Source organism: Fukomys damarensis, unplaced genomic scaffold (genome assembly GCF_012274545.1).
Source record: "Fukomys damarensis isolate Sample0158 unplaced genomic scaffold, DMR_v1.0_HiC HiC_scaffold_27, whole genome shotgun sequence".
NCBI lineage: Eukaryota > Metazoa > Chordata > Mammalia > Rodentia > Bathyergidae > Fukomys > Fukomys damarensis.
This window is the reverse complement of record NW_022900939.1, coordinates 3,877,807-3,892,507: the sequence shown is the minus strand read 5'-3', so window position 1 is coordinate 3,892,507 and position 14,701 is coordinate 3,877,807. Positions and strand designations below refer to the sequence as shown.

Below are 14,701 nucleotides of genomic sequence, written 5' to 3'. Positions count from 1 at the left end.
GGTAGATATGGTCTCAAATATATAGAGCATCCATTTTATCTAAGCATTTAATGAGCATTGTGTAGTGGATTACCTAATGGTCCACTTGTAACACCCAGCTGAACTGAACCAGCATGATCTGGGTGTGGAGGATCCAACTAAGGATTGTTGTCAACAGCCATAAAAAGAGAACTGAAGGGGGAGATTGCGGGCTACTGATTTTCTAGGAGAAGCTTGGTTTTCCTGATGCAAACTAGGCTCTTCTCATCGGAAGAGGAGGAGCTCGGGGCCTCACTGTCACTGGGAACGGCTGCTGCTTTCATCAGGGCAGCTCTGATCTTTACCATGAGCATCACTTCCTGGCTCCATTGTGGATCCCCCTGGTGACACAGATCCTGCATCTCATGAGCATAGATTTTCTGGCTTCCACCACTGGCCTTTGTGCCTTCTGTGCAGATCCTCAATACAGACAAACATGGGACGTTGCTGTGGGCTCCAGGCTACTGGCTGGACTCGTAGGAGGCACTGCCCTGGACTCTAAGCCTTTAGCTGGACTTGTGTGGAAAACTTCTGGGATCCAGGCCCTTGGCTGGATTCTTTGAGATCCTAGTATGCAGCTAATCTCTTGCACTCCTTTGCATTTGACCTTGTGGGTAATTATCATAAAATGATCTTAGAAACTATGTGTCCTGTAGCAAATGTATTCCCTTGCCAAAACCCTGACTACAACTCATTGCAAATTAACAGATCGCTTCCATTAATTATTGATGGTCTTTCACAATACACATTTGAGACTGTCACATCTGGATCATTATACAGGGCATACTCAGCATTCACAGGGTTACGTCCATGAGTATTATCAAAAAAGCATACAAATTCAAAGGCAACACCAGAGCCCTTTCATTGCCCTATAGAGTCAATAAAGAACACGTACTCTCACCCATAACATGCAAAACGGTTCTAAATCATATCATAATGACACTTCATGAGATGTTTGTAGCACTCCAAAAACTTGTCAAAATTGACGAGTGATTTTTTTTTTTCCTTTTCAAATTATATAGCAATGAAAACTTTTTTGGTGTATTACTCTAAGGTATACCATTCAAATGGTACTTGTGATCCAGTGGCGCTCTCCTTCATGTGATTTTTGATGAAAATGCCCACTTTACCACAGAATGCCTTTGTGTTTTCTTGGTATGAGAATGACTTTCTGTCAGTGGGCAGCCTCTCCTCCACTCTTTCATTGTACTGTTAAATAAATACAGTAAATGGGATGTTTTAGCTATATATTTGTATGGGTATTTATGTGTATCTGTGAAATCTATTAGTAAGTAATATTTTTGTTTATTGCTTTTCAAATCTCTCGTGACAAATCCACATCCTGTGACTGGTCTTTTTTATAATTGTGATATATTTTGTATTCATTGAAAGATATAAACTTTATTTTGTTATATATTTCTATATGAACATATGTTTCCATTTTGTTTTTATGTTTATATCTTTTGAAAGATTGAAGATCATCAGTTTTACATATTTAAAATGATTTATATTTCATTGTAATTTTTCTTGAATTTCCCCTTGAAATTAAATTGTTGTGTAATTTTGAAATTAGTTTTAAAGTTTAACTTATTAGATTTTACAATGATCTATTTTCACCAAAGAAAGAACTAAGTTGAAAGACCCCTTTTGTACTCACAAGTAATCCTTTATAAGTCTTTTCACGACATTATTTCTTTCTCTTATTTCACACAGTCACATATTATAAGTCTGATCCCTCCCTGCCTGATTCTTTTTTCCCCATCTTCTATAATAAAAGTTAATATAAATTTAATGTTTCTTTTCCATATATAGAGTTAGGTCAGTATTTTCTTGCTAAATTTACATTTCATATAAACAAAATCATGGTTTATGTTGTTGTATAAAATCTACATATCCCTCAAGGTCCTCACCCTCTCATAGGTAGGGCTTTCACAAGAGGATTGAACTGAGTGTGCACCACAGTTTATTTGCTTTTGGTGTTGGGGTCTGGTTGGAAGAGAGGGGTCTCTGGAGATGTGCCCTGGAAGGCTGAAGCTCCCTTCTGGGCTTCTCACTTCTCTGCTTTTTGGCTGCAATGACTCTAGTAGCTTTTCTCTGCCAGACACTTCTACCACACTTGTACATTGTTTTAGTGATGAGGAAAGTGCCAGAGACAGATTTTGTTAGCAGAGATGTGATGTCCTTGCTATGATTACTTTATATGTGGTTAAGAAGCCTTTGGAACTGGCTTGTGGGAGGCTTTTGAAATGGTTTGCAGATGTTAGTTATAGAATGCTGTTAGCCATGCTTAATGGAAGATCCTTTTTGGAGCTCAGGAGATAAGAATGCTGATAAAAATCCAGACCATAAAGAGCAGGCTCAGGAGTTTTCAGTTAGGAGAAATCTCCATTGGCAGTTGAATGTCAAGCCTTGTGTGTTATGCTTTGGTGGATAATCTGCCTACATTTTTCAGACTTTAGAATAAGAATAAAAGTTGCCTACTAATTAATCTGATAGTAGAGATTTCGAAGCAGCCCATTGTTGAGAATTTGGTATGGGCATTGCTAGCAGCTTTTAGCCATTTCTACTCTGAGAAGCAAGAGTAAAAAGCCAAGTTAAGTAACTTGAAAAATTATGCTAGTGTTAAAAAATGAAAATCCTTTAAAATTGGAGCCAGTATAATCTTGGACCAAGAAAGCTTGGTTGCTGGTAATATTAGTATTTTCATCAGGACAATTGAAAGTATGCTTTGAGTGTGTCACTGGAGAAGAACAAGACTCTGCATTTTACCCTGAAAAGGTGAAAACTGTTTCTCTGCAAAGGATTCACAGTTTGCTCTGCTATTTCCAGGCCAAAGAAGGAACTTTTTCCCAGAGTTCAGCCATCAGAGACCTCAGCAGCCATGATTCAAAATGCCCTGGCTACTGCTTGATCTGACAGCAGGTCTTGGCATCATCTGTGGTGCTGGTTTCATAGGCAGGCAGCATGCAAGAGTGGTGGGAAATTTAATTCAAAGTTTTATGATTCATATTCAAAATGCTATAACAAACATAACTTATTATTTTAGTGAAAAAACATTCATTTTCACATTTTAAGACATAGTTTCTTATAACTAATGTCTTTAATGAATATTTGGCTGCAGTGTGGCTTCATGACTAAGTGCTGCATAATCTAAGATATCATCATTATAATATCACCATACAGTGTTTTACCCATTTCAAACACACAAGAAGGCGGAAAAGCATATTCAGAACCAAATTGAAACCATGTCAAACTTGTCAAGTGCTTTCGTTTATTCTTTGCATGTTTGGGGCAACTGGTACATAAACGTTTGCCTATCTCCCTTATCTGTTTAGAAAAAAATATATGATAATTAAATAACTTGAATTATTGTAATTTTTAAATTAATTTTATTTGTACATTAAAGGTATACAATATAATGACAGTCATTGTTGGAACTTCACACCTTTACATAATCCATCTTGGTTCTTATTTTTCCCCATTCCCCTGCCCTCCCTTCAAACCCTCCACCCTCCCTATCTACAAAGACTTTGTTTCCATTTTTTCATTGTCTCACGTTGATTCCATTCCCCTAGGTCATTACATCTAGACATAATTACATATTATTTGGAGGTGTGAACTCTGACTTTCCTTTAAAGAGTAGCTTTGAACTTCAAGATGGCCGTGGTTTAAATAATCTCCCCTGGCTAGTTTTCCTCTTCCAGTACATCTCAAGCTGTTTATATTTCAGTTTTTCCCCTTCTTTGATGTTTGAGCCCTCTCCAGTGTGGAAAGAAGCCTCACAGCTCCATCCTATCCTACTCTAGGTCTGGTCTCCTGGTTCTGCTTGCTCTGCTCTTGTCCACCATACACAGGGCATCTCAAGGCCGTTTCTCTCTTTTGGACACCTTCACTCTGAGGTAGTTGTGGCTGACACAGCTGCACCCTGGTTTTCACAAGAAGTACAAAGTTCCTTTAGGTTTGGCCCCTCTATGTGTTCAGAGCTTGCCTAGAAAGTCACCTCATGAGAATTTAACTGCACTCATATAACACATCCCAGTCACAACACCCTAGGCACCGTCTTACTCTTATATGAATTTTGGAAATTTCTTGGTAATCTGGAAATATGAGTAACCATCCATAACACACGAAGCTAAAGAAAGTAGGAATATTGACATAGACACACATAGGAACTGCTGAAAGAAACTGAGCCCATGGATTACTGTGCTTTGCCTCACAAATAGGCTTAGAGCCAAAGCACAGGGCCAGGAGACTGAGACTTATTGCCTTTGAAATACTGCGAAGGTCATACCTTTTCTTGCTTTTTACTGTCTAGTTTTTAATGTGCTAGGAGAGTATTATATAAACTAATAAATAAATATGTATCAAAATCATGCACACATTTTATGTAAGTAGTCTATAGTAACAGTCCATTTCATGCACTGACTGATTATCAGCACGTAGGTAATTATCCAGCAAGTCTTAACTAAACAGGAAGTGTCTACCTGGATATACAGATCTCCAAGGAGGACATCAAGATGAAACTGACATTCCTTCTGTTCTCAGAGCATTTACCTTCCGTGAAAGACATAAACAAGTTATAGAAGGCAACAGCTAATGCAAAATAAGCAGAGAATAAACCCCTAGGGGACTTAAGAAGAAGAAAACACTGTTCAAGTTGAGGAGGCTATGAACACAGTGACCCCAACGGTCTTGTGATTATAGAAAATAGAAAATCTTTTCATCTGCCCTAGAGTAATCCCAATATAAAAGTAAGTACAAATGTGTTTGCTTTTGCCAAAACGCAATATGCACAACTAATGATGACTTCATAAATTAACACTTTGTTAGTGGAAGCGCCTCTGTAAACACTGCACTGAGATCCCTTAAGGGTACCCCCTAGGTGGTTGCTTGATTACTTCACCAGGGACAAGTATTGCAAGTCTAACTCTTCAGGTATAAATGTTCCCCAGGAGAAACTTTAGCAAGGGTGAGACATCAATATCCTCCCACAGGTAAGACCTGAAATTCACGAACTCTTAAGAAATTGGGCTTTTTCTTGTTTTTGTATTTGCAATGAAAATGGAATTTGTAGCTACCATTACATTAGTCACAGTAAGAAAATATTACCAGGAATAGTTCCAGGGTCTCAAGGCAGGAAAGAGTAGCTATCACTGAGTTAGGGGTGAGACGGATACTACAATCATCCCAGCGTCATCCACAGAACAGATGAACTTTAAAGTGGCCTTTCTCGCTGAACTCTAGCCTAGTCTTGGTCTTCAAATAGTCCATACGTTGTACTTTTTTTAATTAACTGTTTACTTCTCCAAACTGAGACACTTAGAATTTGGTACAGGGTATATTCCCAATCCATAAATAAGCCTTTAATGATTTCTTACAATTTCCACCGAGACAGAAGGGTCAACAGATTTGGTTACGTATTAGTATAAGCCAAAGAGAGGAAGGAAATGAGGGGCGAAGCACTGTGCTTCCTCATTTCCAAGAGCTTCTCTTGGCTTTCGGCCCATTTCAAATTTTCACTGAAAAATGATGACAACGTGGTACCTGGGGTCATCAAACCAGCAACTTTGACCGATCCTCAGGAGTGTACTACGCTTTTCCCGTCCTTTGTCGATACTGCTATTGACCGAGCTCACTGTCAGCAAGAGCATCCCACTTCTCTGACCGCCACAGAAACGACTGTGTAAGGATTAAAATTGTCGTTTCCCCCTGACTGTACGCAGTGTTCCCTTCTTTCCTACCCTAAGAATGCTTGGAATTATCTTCAATAATTCTACTACCTAAATTTGAAATGATTTCACAATTGAATCGCTATCCTTTATCGGTATGGTGTTCTTCCTCCCATGTTCTCCTTCATCTATTTTTTTTTCTTTTTAAATTTTTTTTAAATTTCTTAATTTTTCTGGTACTTGGATCGAACTCTGGACTTTGCACTTTCCAGGCAGGCATGGCATCATCTTTCTCTTAAAAGAAAGGAGCCCCATTGACTAAAGAGAAGGGGTCTTAACAATAAGGAATGTGTCCATTTATTGGAGGCTTGTGGCACTGTGGCTTATGGCATATAATGTGAGACTGAAAATCTCTTACACGTCTTTAGCCAGGAAACATACACATTTTCAACAGTGTGAACGCATTAGTGGGAAGGGTAACAGTCCTTCTAACCCCGGCCTCTCATCAACTTCTAATGTGAATCATAATTAGATAAAATTCTATTTTCATAATTGGGGTTTCTCCATGTGTATCACACAAATCAAACCCTGGGCTGCATGAAGTAAGAATAAAAGGTAATGTGGCAGTCAATACAAACAATTTCTCCCCTTTCCTCCTTTTTCTTGGGGGCAACAAGACTTGAGGTAAGGCTGTAGAGATGCTTAGATACTTTCAAGGCTCTCTTGAGCCAACAATATACTACAAGAACTAAAATCTAAGGCTTAGGGCTTTTTTCTACTTCCGAAGTTGTGGAGGAAAATTTCAAGTGCATTGATGACAGTGAAATTCATGCTTTGGTAGCCTTCTGAAAATATTTCAACAATCCATTGTAAGGGAATAGTGCATGTTACCAGAATGTAAAACTCCCTGATTTTTTTCATTGAAAAGCCTCCTTCATTGGTTATTTAAATTGTCTAGTTATGGTTGTTGATTGTGTCTCACAATCAAATGGAAATATATTAAAAATATCATAGCAGTGTGTGTTTTCTGCCTGCACTGAGCTGAACTGAGATTCGTTGTCATTTTTTTTTTCAAAGCTCCACACCTGGTTCTAATGTGGTGAAACCCAAGTTGATAACCACTGAGGCAAATGTGAATAAATGGCTTTAGTAAAATCGTATGCTGGGCATACTCGAGAAGACATGAATTATGTCTGCCCTCCTATGTTTAAACATTTTGTGGTAGTGATGAAAAGAATTTCACTTTTGCAATCCAGGGTCAACTTTTACCTGACTGGCAGCAATTCAGCCTGCCAGCTTACCAATCCATTATGTGGACTTGAGGTCAGTCATTATTAGCTTCAGTTCTATTATTTTAATAAACCCTATCCAATTTCCCTAATCTTGCTTTCTCCTGTACATTCTCCTCAAGGTAGCCAGAGTTTTTCAGACTCTGTTGGTGCTATCAGGAGAAATCTACATTCCACAAAAAATCAGATGATGGGGACTTTTAAAGTTACCTCATTGATTCATTAATTTATTCAACTAATGATTAATGAATATTTTGATCCAGGCATTTTCCCTTGTTCTGGAAATACGTTATCAATAGAGTTCCTGCAGGGATATAGCTAACATTCGGAGGGAATGGCAACAAATAAATAATTTCAGAAGCATTAAATGGCAGGAGGCAAAATAGATTATGGTTCATGATGAAAGAGTTATTGGAAGGTAGGTAACTTAGACAAGCACTCAGAAGTGCCTGTTTCAGAGGAAGCATTATTAGAAGAAAGATCTAAATAAAGTGAGTAAATGTATCTGTGAAGCTGAATTTCTCTGAAGAAGGCATGTCTATAAAGATATGCAAAGACCCTGAAGGCAGCTTGACCTGGAGTAGTCAGAAAATTTTGACTATGAGAAGATGCATTTCAAGAGTCAGAATTACTTTGATCTGTCTGAGGCATTTATGAAAAGTGGCCGGTTATTTCTATCCGTTGCAGCTGACCACGCAATCTCATGACTTTTAAGTAAAAGTCTGCTTTGAAGCATAACCTACTCCTAATGCCCATCAATCCTGTAGCTAAAAATACTATAGAACAACACATGGGCCCTAGAGCAAAGCCTTTGTTCAGATGCAGGGTTTCTACATAATGCCTCCACCACACTTCAGCTAAGGCATTGGTTCAAGATCATCTCTCTTTTATGGTACATAAAAATTACATAGAATATATTATTTGATGCAACTTGAACCTATCTTCCCAAGCTGTGATCACTCATATTGGCTGAGAAAAATCTATTTGTTACTGGTTTAAAGGGGAGTTGTTATTTTACCTTCACAAATCACTCAAAGCTCTGCAGATGGAATATTCAGGGCAGGGGGACCATCACCTAGAAGGACACTGAGAGAGGGCTCAGCATAGTCAAGGAACAACCAGAAGGTCAAAGAGGAAAGAGAAGATATGAATTACAGATTTTGGAGAGCAAGGTAGAAAGACGTCATACAGGTCCCTGGTAAAATGTTTATATTTAGCATGAGTTTAATAGCAAAACTCAGTCCACTTTACAAAGTCAGAAACATCATGTGCTTAGTTTACATAAATGATCATTAGTTAGTGCTAAGGAGTAGAGGATTCTAGTGTAGAAGAAGAAAACCTGCTGAAATTGGTTAGGTATGTGGTAATTTTTCTTAATTCTGACTGGTAGTGGAGAAACTGCCATACAGTTTTTTTAATTAATTAATTTTATTGATACATTTAAGGTATACAATATAATGACATTCACCATTGGAAATTTGCACCTTTGCATAATCCATCTTGGTTCTTCTCTTCTTATTAAAAAGCTTCTGCACAGCAAGAGAAGAAATCAATAGTGTGAAGAGACAACCCACAATATAGGAAGAACTATTCACCAGCTTTTCCTCAGACAAGTCTACTATTTAAAATATACAAAGAATTCTAAAAAAAATCAGACCTCCCAAATTTAAAAACCCAATCCAAACCTGGGCATCTGAGATGAACAGACATTTCTCAGACAAAGAAGTAGAAATAGCAAATAAACATATGAAAAAATGTTCAACATTACTGGTCATTTGAGAGATGCAGATGAAAACAATACTAAGATTCTGCCTCATTCCAGGAAGAATGGCTGCTATCATGAAATCAACCATGTAGGATTTTTTTAAGAGTAGGAAAAATTTATTGACGAAAAGAAAGCTTCTAAGAGAGACAGAAGGGGGAGCCGAAAGTGGGTTGCCCACTCACCCTAATTTCAAAGATGTTTCATGCAGCAAAGCCACATGGTGAAATGGGTACAAAGTGGGACAAAACTATAAGACCTGATGGAAGGTTGCAAGGTAGGCATGAGGTGGGGCAAAACTGTCACGAACCAATAAGATTACAAGTACAGTCACCCAGGTAATATTGACTAAATTGGGTCACAGCGGGGAGCAAGTCATATAGGAAGCATATACAAGGATTTTCAGTGAAGGTGGGGTCAGGAATATTTCTTGAAAAGGCTGGGCTAAGACCTTGGCCCCCCACCCAGATGACTGAAACCTATTTGGACTATCAATCACTGCTATTTATCCCCAGGGAAAGCACAAGGGTATAGTAGTTTCTCTCCTTTTGCTATTCTGGCCTTCAGTGAATGTGTCTTGATCTTCCTCCATGTTGGCTCCTTGATGTGTTGGCTCCTTGAGGGCAGCCCTCTCCTACCGCCTATAAGATATCTAATTAACTTACCTATCTGGAATATTCCACCCTCTGAAGAAGTACCCCTAACTGCTATGAGGGGCAAAGGGTGAAGACAGCTCTGGCTACTTCCAGCTGAAGAGGGTTGTAGTTGTGATCAGCAGTTAGAGTTACTCTACAGAGGGTCTATCTAAAATCCTTCCATAGGCACCTGGCATTGTCATCTTGGTAGCCACATAGCTTTTAAGTCTGGAGGAGGCAAAGCCAAAGAAATAGTTAAGAATGCATGGGCCAAATTATAAGGTCAGCAGGATTGCTATGAATATAGTCAAAAAAGAGGAAAAGGAGAAGGTCCAGGGGACTTCAGAATCCAACATAGAAGTCATTTTGTACAGTTTAGCAGTTACAAGCTGCTTACAAGATTGATCTGGTGGATCCCAGTAAAAGAAGCCTAGCACATTTGTCATTGGTTCCATTTGTGTAACTGCTTGGAGTTTGGCAGCCTCTAGGCAAGGATAAATAAAACTTTTAAGAAATTAGAGTATGCATAATCTAAGCATGAGTGCACTAGAATGAAAAGACACGTTGGGGAGAAAGTCACACTTAAAAATTGAAATAATGATTGAACCTGCTGGTCTTAGATTCTTTCATTGACAGAGGTTGTCTATAAGTCTCATACTTTGCCATAAGTCTCTCTAGTTGTAGCTCTAAGATAAGAGACAATCTGAAGAATAAATTTTGCTAAGAAATATAAAACTCTAGCTGAGCTCTTAAAGATTTTACCATAGTTTTTTCCTAATGATCCATAACCATGGTCAGCTCCTGGTAGAGCTGGAAACTGCCAGAAGGGGTCAGTGTCTGGAGCCCTTTTTTGTATCTAGTTTTATTTTATGCCTCTTTTGGTTATTCTTTTCTATTGGGCAGTTTTACGCAACTTTTAGAAACCATGGTTGACAAAAGTCCCTCATGGTCCAGATATAAGAGGTGAAGGGAGAGATGCAAGATAAGTTGAAATACAATTATTGAATATGAAAAAATAGGGCCACAGTGACATAAAATGTGGTGAAACACAAATGAATATTTAAGCGAATGTATAGTTGTTGCTTTGGGGAAAAAAGTGAGTTGGAATAAACAGAAAACCAAGGAACAGTGCGATGTTCATTGCTATTGGAAAACATGCAAGAAATGAGGAAGAGATGGAACCTGAATGTGTACACAACACAGTCTCAAGCACCGTGTGATCCCCTGGTGTATAAAAGATGTCATCCTGCGGCAACAGTAAAATAGGTGTCTACAGTCACCCATTGGCCATGTCTCGTCTCAGATTGTGGCAGTACCCGAGTTTGAGGCCAGGGGTCCTCAACCAACAATGGAGTCAATGGCGAGCAAAATTAAACCTCAAATGTTTCAGCAGAGTCCTGCTGATAATTGCAAGATGGGCGGAAAGGCTGGTGCAAGAACTCCAAAAACCCTTCCACTTCCTCCTTCTGATACCTATGGAGACATCCGTGTCTGACAGAAATGACCTCTACGAGCCTTTCTCAAAACCAGTTTGTTTTGCCACACACTGGGTTGAGCCCTTCTCGGATTGTTCATAATTTGTCTCTGTTTTTCTCCCTGACACCTTCATTTTGCTTTTGTTAGGGAATATGCAGATGAAGATAGATCCCAAACGCAATGGTACTGAAGCTACTGAGTTCATTCTGCTGGGGCTGAGCAGCAGGCCAGAGCTGCAGCCCATCCTCTTTGTGGTGTTTCTCCTGATTTACCTCATCACCCTCTCTGGAAACTTTGGGATGATTTTTCTGATCAGACTCACTCCTAGGCTGCAAACCCCCATGTACTTCTTCCTCAGCCACTTGGCGTGTGTAGACATTTTCTATTCCACGAATGTCTCCCCGCAGATGCTGGTCAATTTCTTATCTGAGAAGAAGACCATCTCCTATGCTGGCTGTCTGACTCAGTGTTTTGTGTTTGTGACTCTGCTCCTCACTGAGTATTACATGCTCGGTGCCATGGCCTACGACAGATATATGGCCATCTGCAACCCCCTCCATTACAGCAGCAAGATGTCCAGGCCCCTCTGTCTCTGCCTGGTCACCTTACCCTACCTCTGGGGCTCTGCGGTGGCAACCATGCAGGTGATACTGACCTCTCGCCTGTCCTTCTGCGGACCCAACACCATCAACCATTTCTACTGCGCTGACCCCCCACTCTTAATGCTGACGTGTTCCGACACTTACATAAAGCAAACCGCCCTGTTTGTGTCAGCAGGGCTGAACCTCACAGGTTCCCTGATCATCATCCTCACCTCCTATGTCTTCATCTTCATCACCATCCTGAGGATCCGTTCCAGTGAAGGGCAGCGCAAGGCCGTCTCCACCTGCGGCTCTCACCTGACGGCGGTCTCCATGTTCTACGGGTCCCTCTTCTGCATGTATCTGAGACCGGCCAACAAGCAGTCTGTTGAGCAGGGGAAAATCGTGGCAGTGTTTTGTATTTTTGTGAGCCCCATGCTGAACCCATTTATCTACAGCCTGAGGAATAAGGATGTGAAGCAGGCTTTGCGAGGGCTGTTCATTAGGAGCCTCCGCAAAGCGGAGAAAACCTCGGTATCTACAGTCTCCCACTGAAGAAAAGGAAATCCTAGAAGAACCAAGGAGTGTTCCTCATTTGTTCTAAGTGGATGGAATTCTCTGCAATAGAACCAGGGTGTCTTTGTGTCAGATTAGTGTGAGGTCAAACAGCTTGATCAAATAATGAATGTGTCGATTGGAAGGAAGACGGATCGCAAACCCAGTGGAAAAGCTCAACCTTTCTGGTTCCGCAGGGCTGTGTGGTTGCACTTGACCAGGAGGAAGGACAGATAAGGTCTACCTGTCTCTCCTGGCTCATCAGTGCCGGGCGTCTCTGACACACTTTTATGAGCAAAGCAAAGTGATTCGCAAAATAGTCCCTGAGTAATAAAATGGTTTCCATTCATACAGTATGCTGTATAATCTTCTTTAGTAAAACTTGATTATCTTCCAAATGATGCTCATACTCATAAATGCAGGTTTTTTACACTTAATTTTTGTGTTATTTTTATGTCCATTTATGTTGAACTGAAAACCGCATGGGGTTTTTATTTAAACAAAGAAAAAATACTCTACATATTTTTATGAGCCTATGATTTACTTCATTCGTTTTCCTTAATCAAAGTAGTTGTCTTCTTAATGGGAGCTACTCACTCCCAATTTAGTTTGTTCCATTTTCCAGCAGAGATTAATACATGTTGTCACTACCGTGTTGTTAATAACTACTTGTTATAAATTTTACACATTTCTCTACCATTTATAATACCCATGAAAACTGATTTTAGTGCTTCACAACAGAATTATAGCATAAAAACACTCCAGATTACATGATACTTTTGAAATCTGTTTCTTTTAAGTGCATAATGTACCTTAATATTGATACAAAACATTTTTTTGTAATCACCATCTTTTCTTCTTAGGCAGTTTCTTCCTGATCTTTACCGTATAAGTTATTGCTTCTGATGAATTTTGATAGTTTTATTATTTCTTTTTAGATTTATGCGTGCATATGGTGATGTGCAAAATCTCCACTAGCAAATGGATGCCCCATTTCCCTGCCTCCTCTGTGGCAGGAAGAATGTTCACAGTCATCCTGTGTGTATATACGTGTAGTGAGCACAAAGAACACCTGCACAGGATTCGTGCACCGGGTGTGCTCGGTGAAGTCGGCTTCCTTTCTTTTCGCCTTTGTGCCGTGTTGTAAAGTGGAGGCAAAGGTGACGTTGATATTTTTCTCTCAAGCAAAACTGTTCTAACATTCTTTATTTGTAGGAACTCTCTCTAAAAAGTGTTCTATAGCATAAATGCCAGTTTTTCTTCTCCACCCAACAAATCCGAAAAACAAAGCCCACAAAACATAGATTTTCAACCCCTGAACACCTCCATTCAGAGATACAAGATTTTTAGGAAGAAAAAAAAAAGGAGCTTGAATTGGAAGGTATGTGGGTGACAAGCTGGTTAACTGATAAAGATCAGGTTTTGGATTTGTTTTTCCTGCTTATATGTTTAAATTCCAATATTAACGAAGAAGTTTGGTTTATATCTTGTGATTTAGAATATATTAGAGATAGGGAATCTGTGATTTCTTGTTCTCTTGGCTATAATACAGTAATTATTTATCATGACAAATGTGGACATACATATGCAGAAAACACATTTCCTCAGTGCTCATACTTGACAAGTTTTCCTGATGTATATGTTATTTTTCCCTCCTTTCTTCATGATGTGCTTTTCTTTAGTGGGGATATCTGCACTTTAATGGCTGTGCCGCATGCTAAAGCGAGGGTGTGTCACTGGGTAACAGCGCTCCTCTGTGCCACTCCAGCATGGCACCGTGACTGGTGCCTCACACTTGAGGGCCAGATCCTGCTCGGCCAGGGAGGCGCCTGTGTTTTATCAGCCAGTGAACGCAGGCAGGGCTCACACTGCCTGGGCCTCTGGTCACTGATGTCTACCCAAAGCAAGGGTGAGTTTCCAGCACAGATGACACCTAATGGTGTTGTACAAACTGAGTTGCACGGCATCTGTTTTTTTATTCAATGAACGAATATTTTTATGAAAATATACAAATGTCTTAAGATGTCAACATACTTGCAAAGTGCAATGACTCGCTAGAAGAGCATCTCACATTAAATGGATATCGACAATTGTATACCAGTGTTATTCCTGAAGAAACCAGTAAGTGAATGTGCTCATCAGTCATTTGGAACTTTCCCAGATACGAAAACATAAACGGAAAAACATAAGGACCACTGTTAATATTTTTAGCAGCCTGCATTTTTATGGGATAACACTGGGCAGAAGCATTCACGACATTTTTCTTCACAACTTGTAGTAAAATCTTCTCAAAAAGCAACGTCTGGAACAGAAGGTGGCCAGAAAGGGGAAGGGGGCGCTGAGCAAGGAATCTATGCTGAAGAAAGGAACTGGAATGTTTCTTCCACTGCAATAAAATTTTAAAATTTAAACACTCACAGTAGATTTTTTTATCACAACATCTGGATGAACTTCTTCAATGAAATTGTAACATAATAACCTGAATATTTGGGATTTCTTTACAAAAATAAATTTTCCAAATTCAATATAGCAGCTTGTGTTAAAATAATTTTCCTTGACTATTCCATTTTCAAGAGTAAATGCATAAAATTTTAAGTGACAGCTCAAGGGGAAAACAAGTCATGATCCCAGAGTACTTGCTTTATCATTTTGGGAATTCACCACATTGTCAGGACACTTAGTTGTTACAAGTGAACAATGCACACTAGAGTGCAAT

The 14,701-nt window shown here is 39.4% G+C and overlaps 1 protein-coding gene across 1 annotated transcript; it reads left to right on the top strand.

Moving 5' to 3' along the window:
- The first annotated feature begins 11,001 nt into the window (after nucleotides 1–11,001).
- Nucleotides 11,002–11,985, top strand: LOC104851156 (olfactory receptor 1030-like). Its single transcript, XM_010608336.1, has one exon. It carries the CDS (start codon nucleotides 11,002–11,004, stop codon nucleotides 11,983–11,985), a length of 984 nt encoding a protein of 327 aa, XP_010606638.1.
- The last annotated feature ends 2,716 nt before the right edge of the window (nucleotides 11,986–14,701 follow it).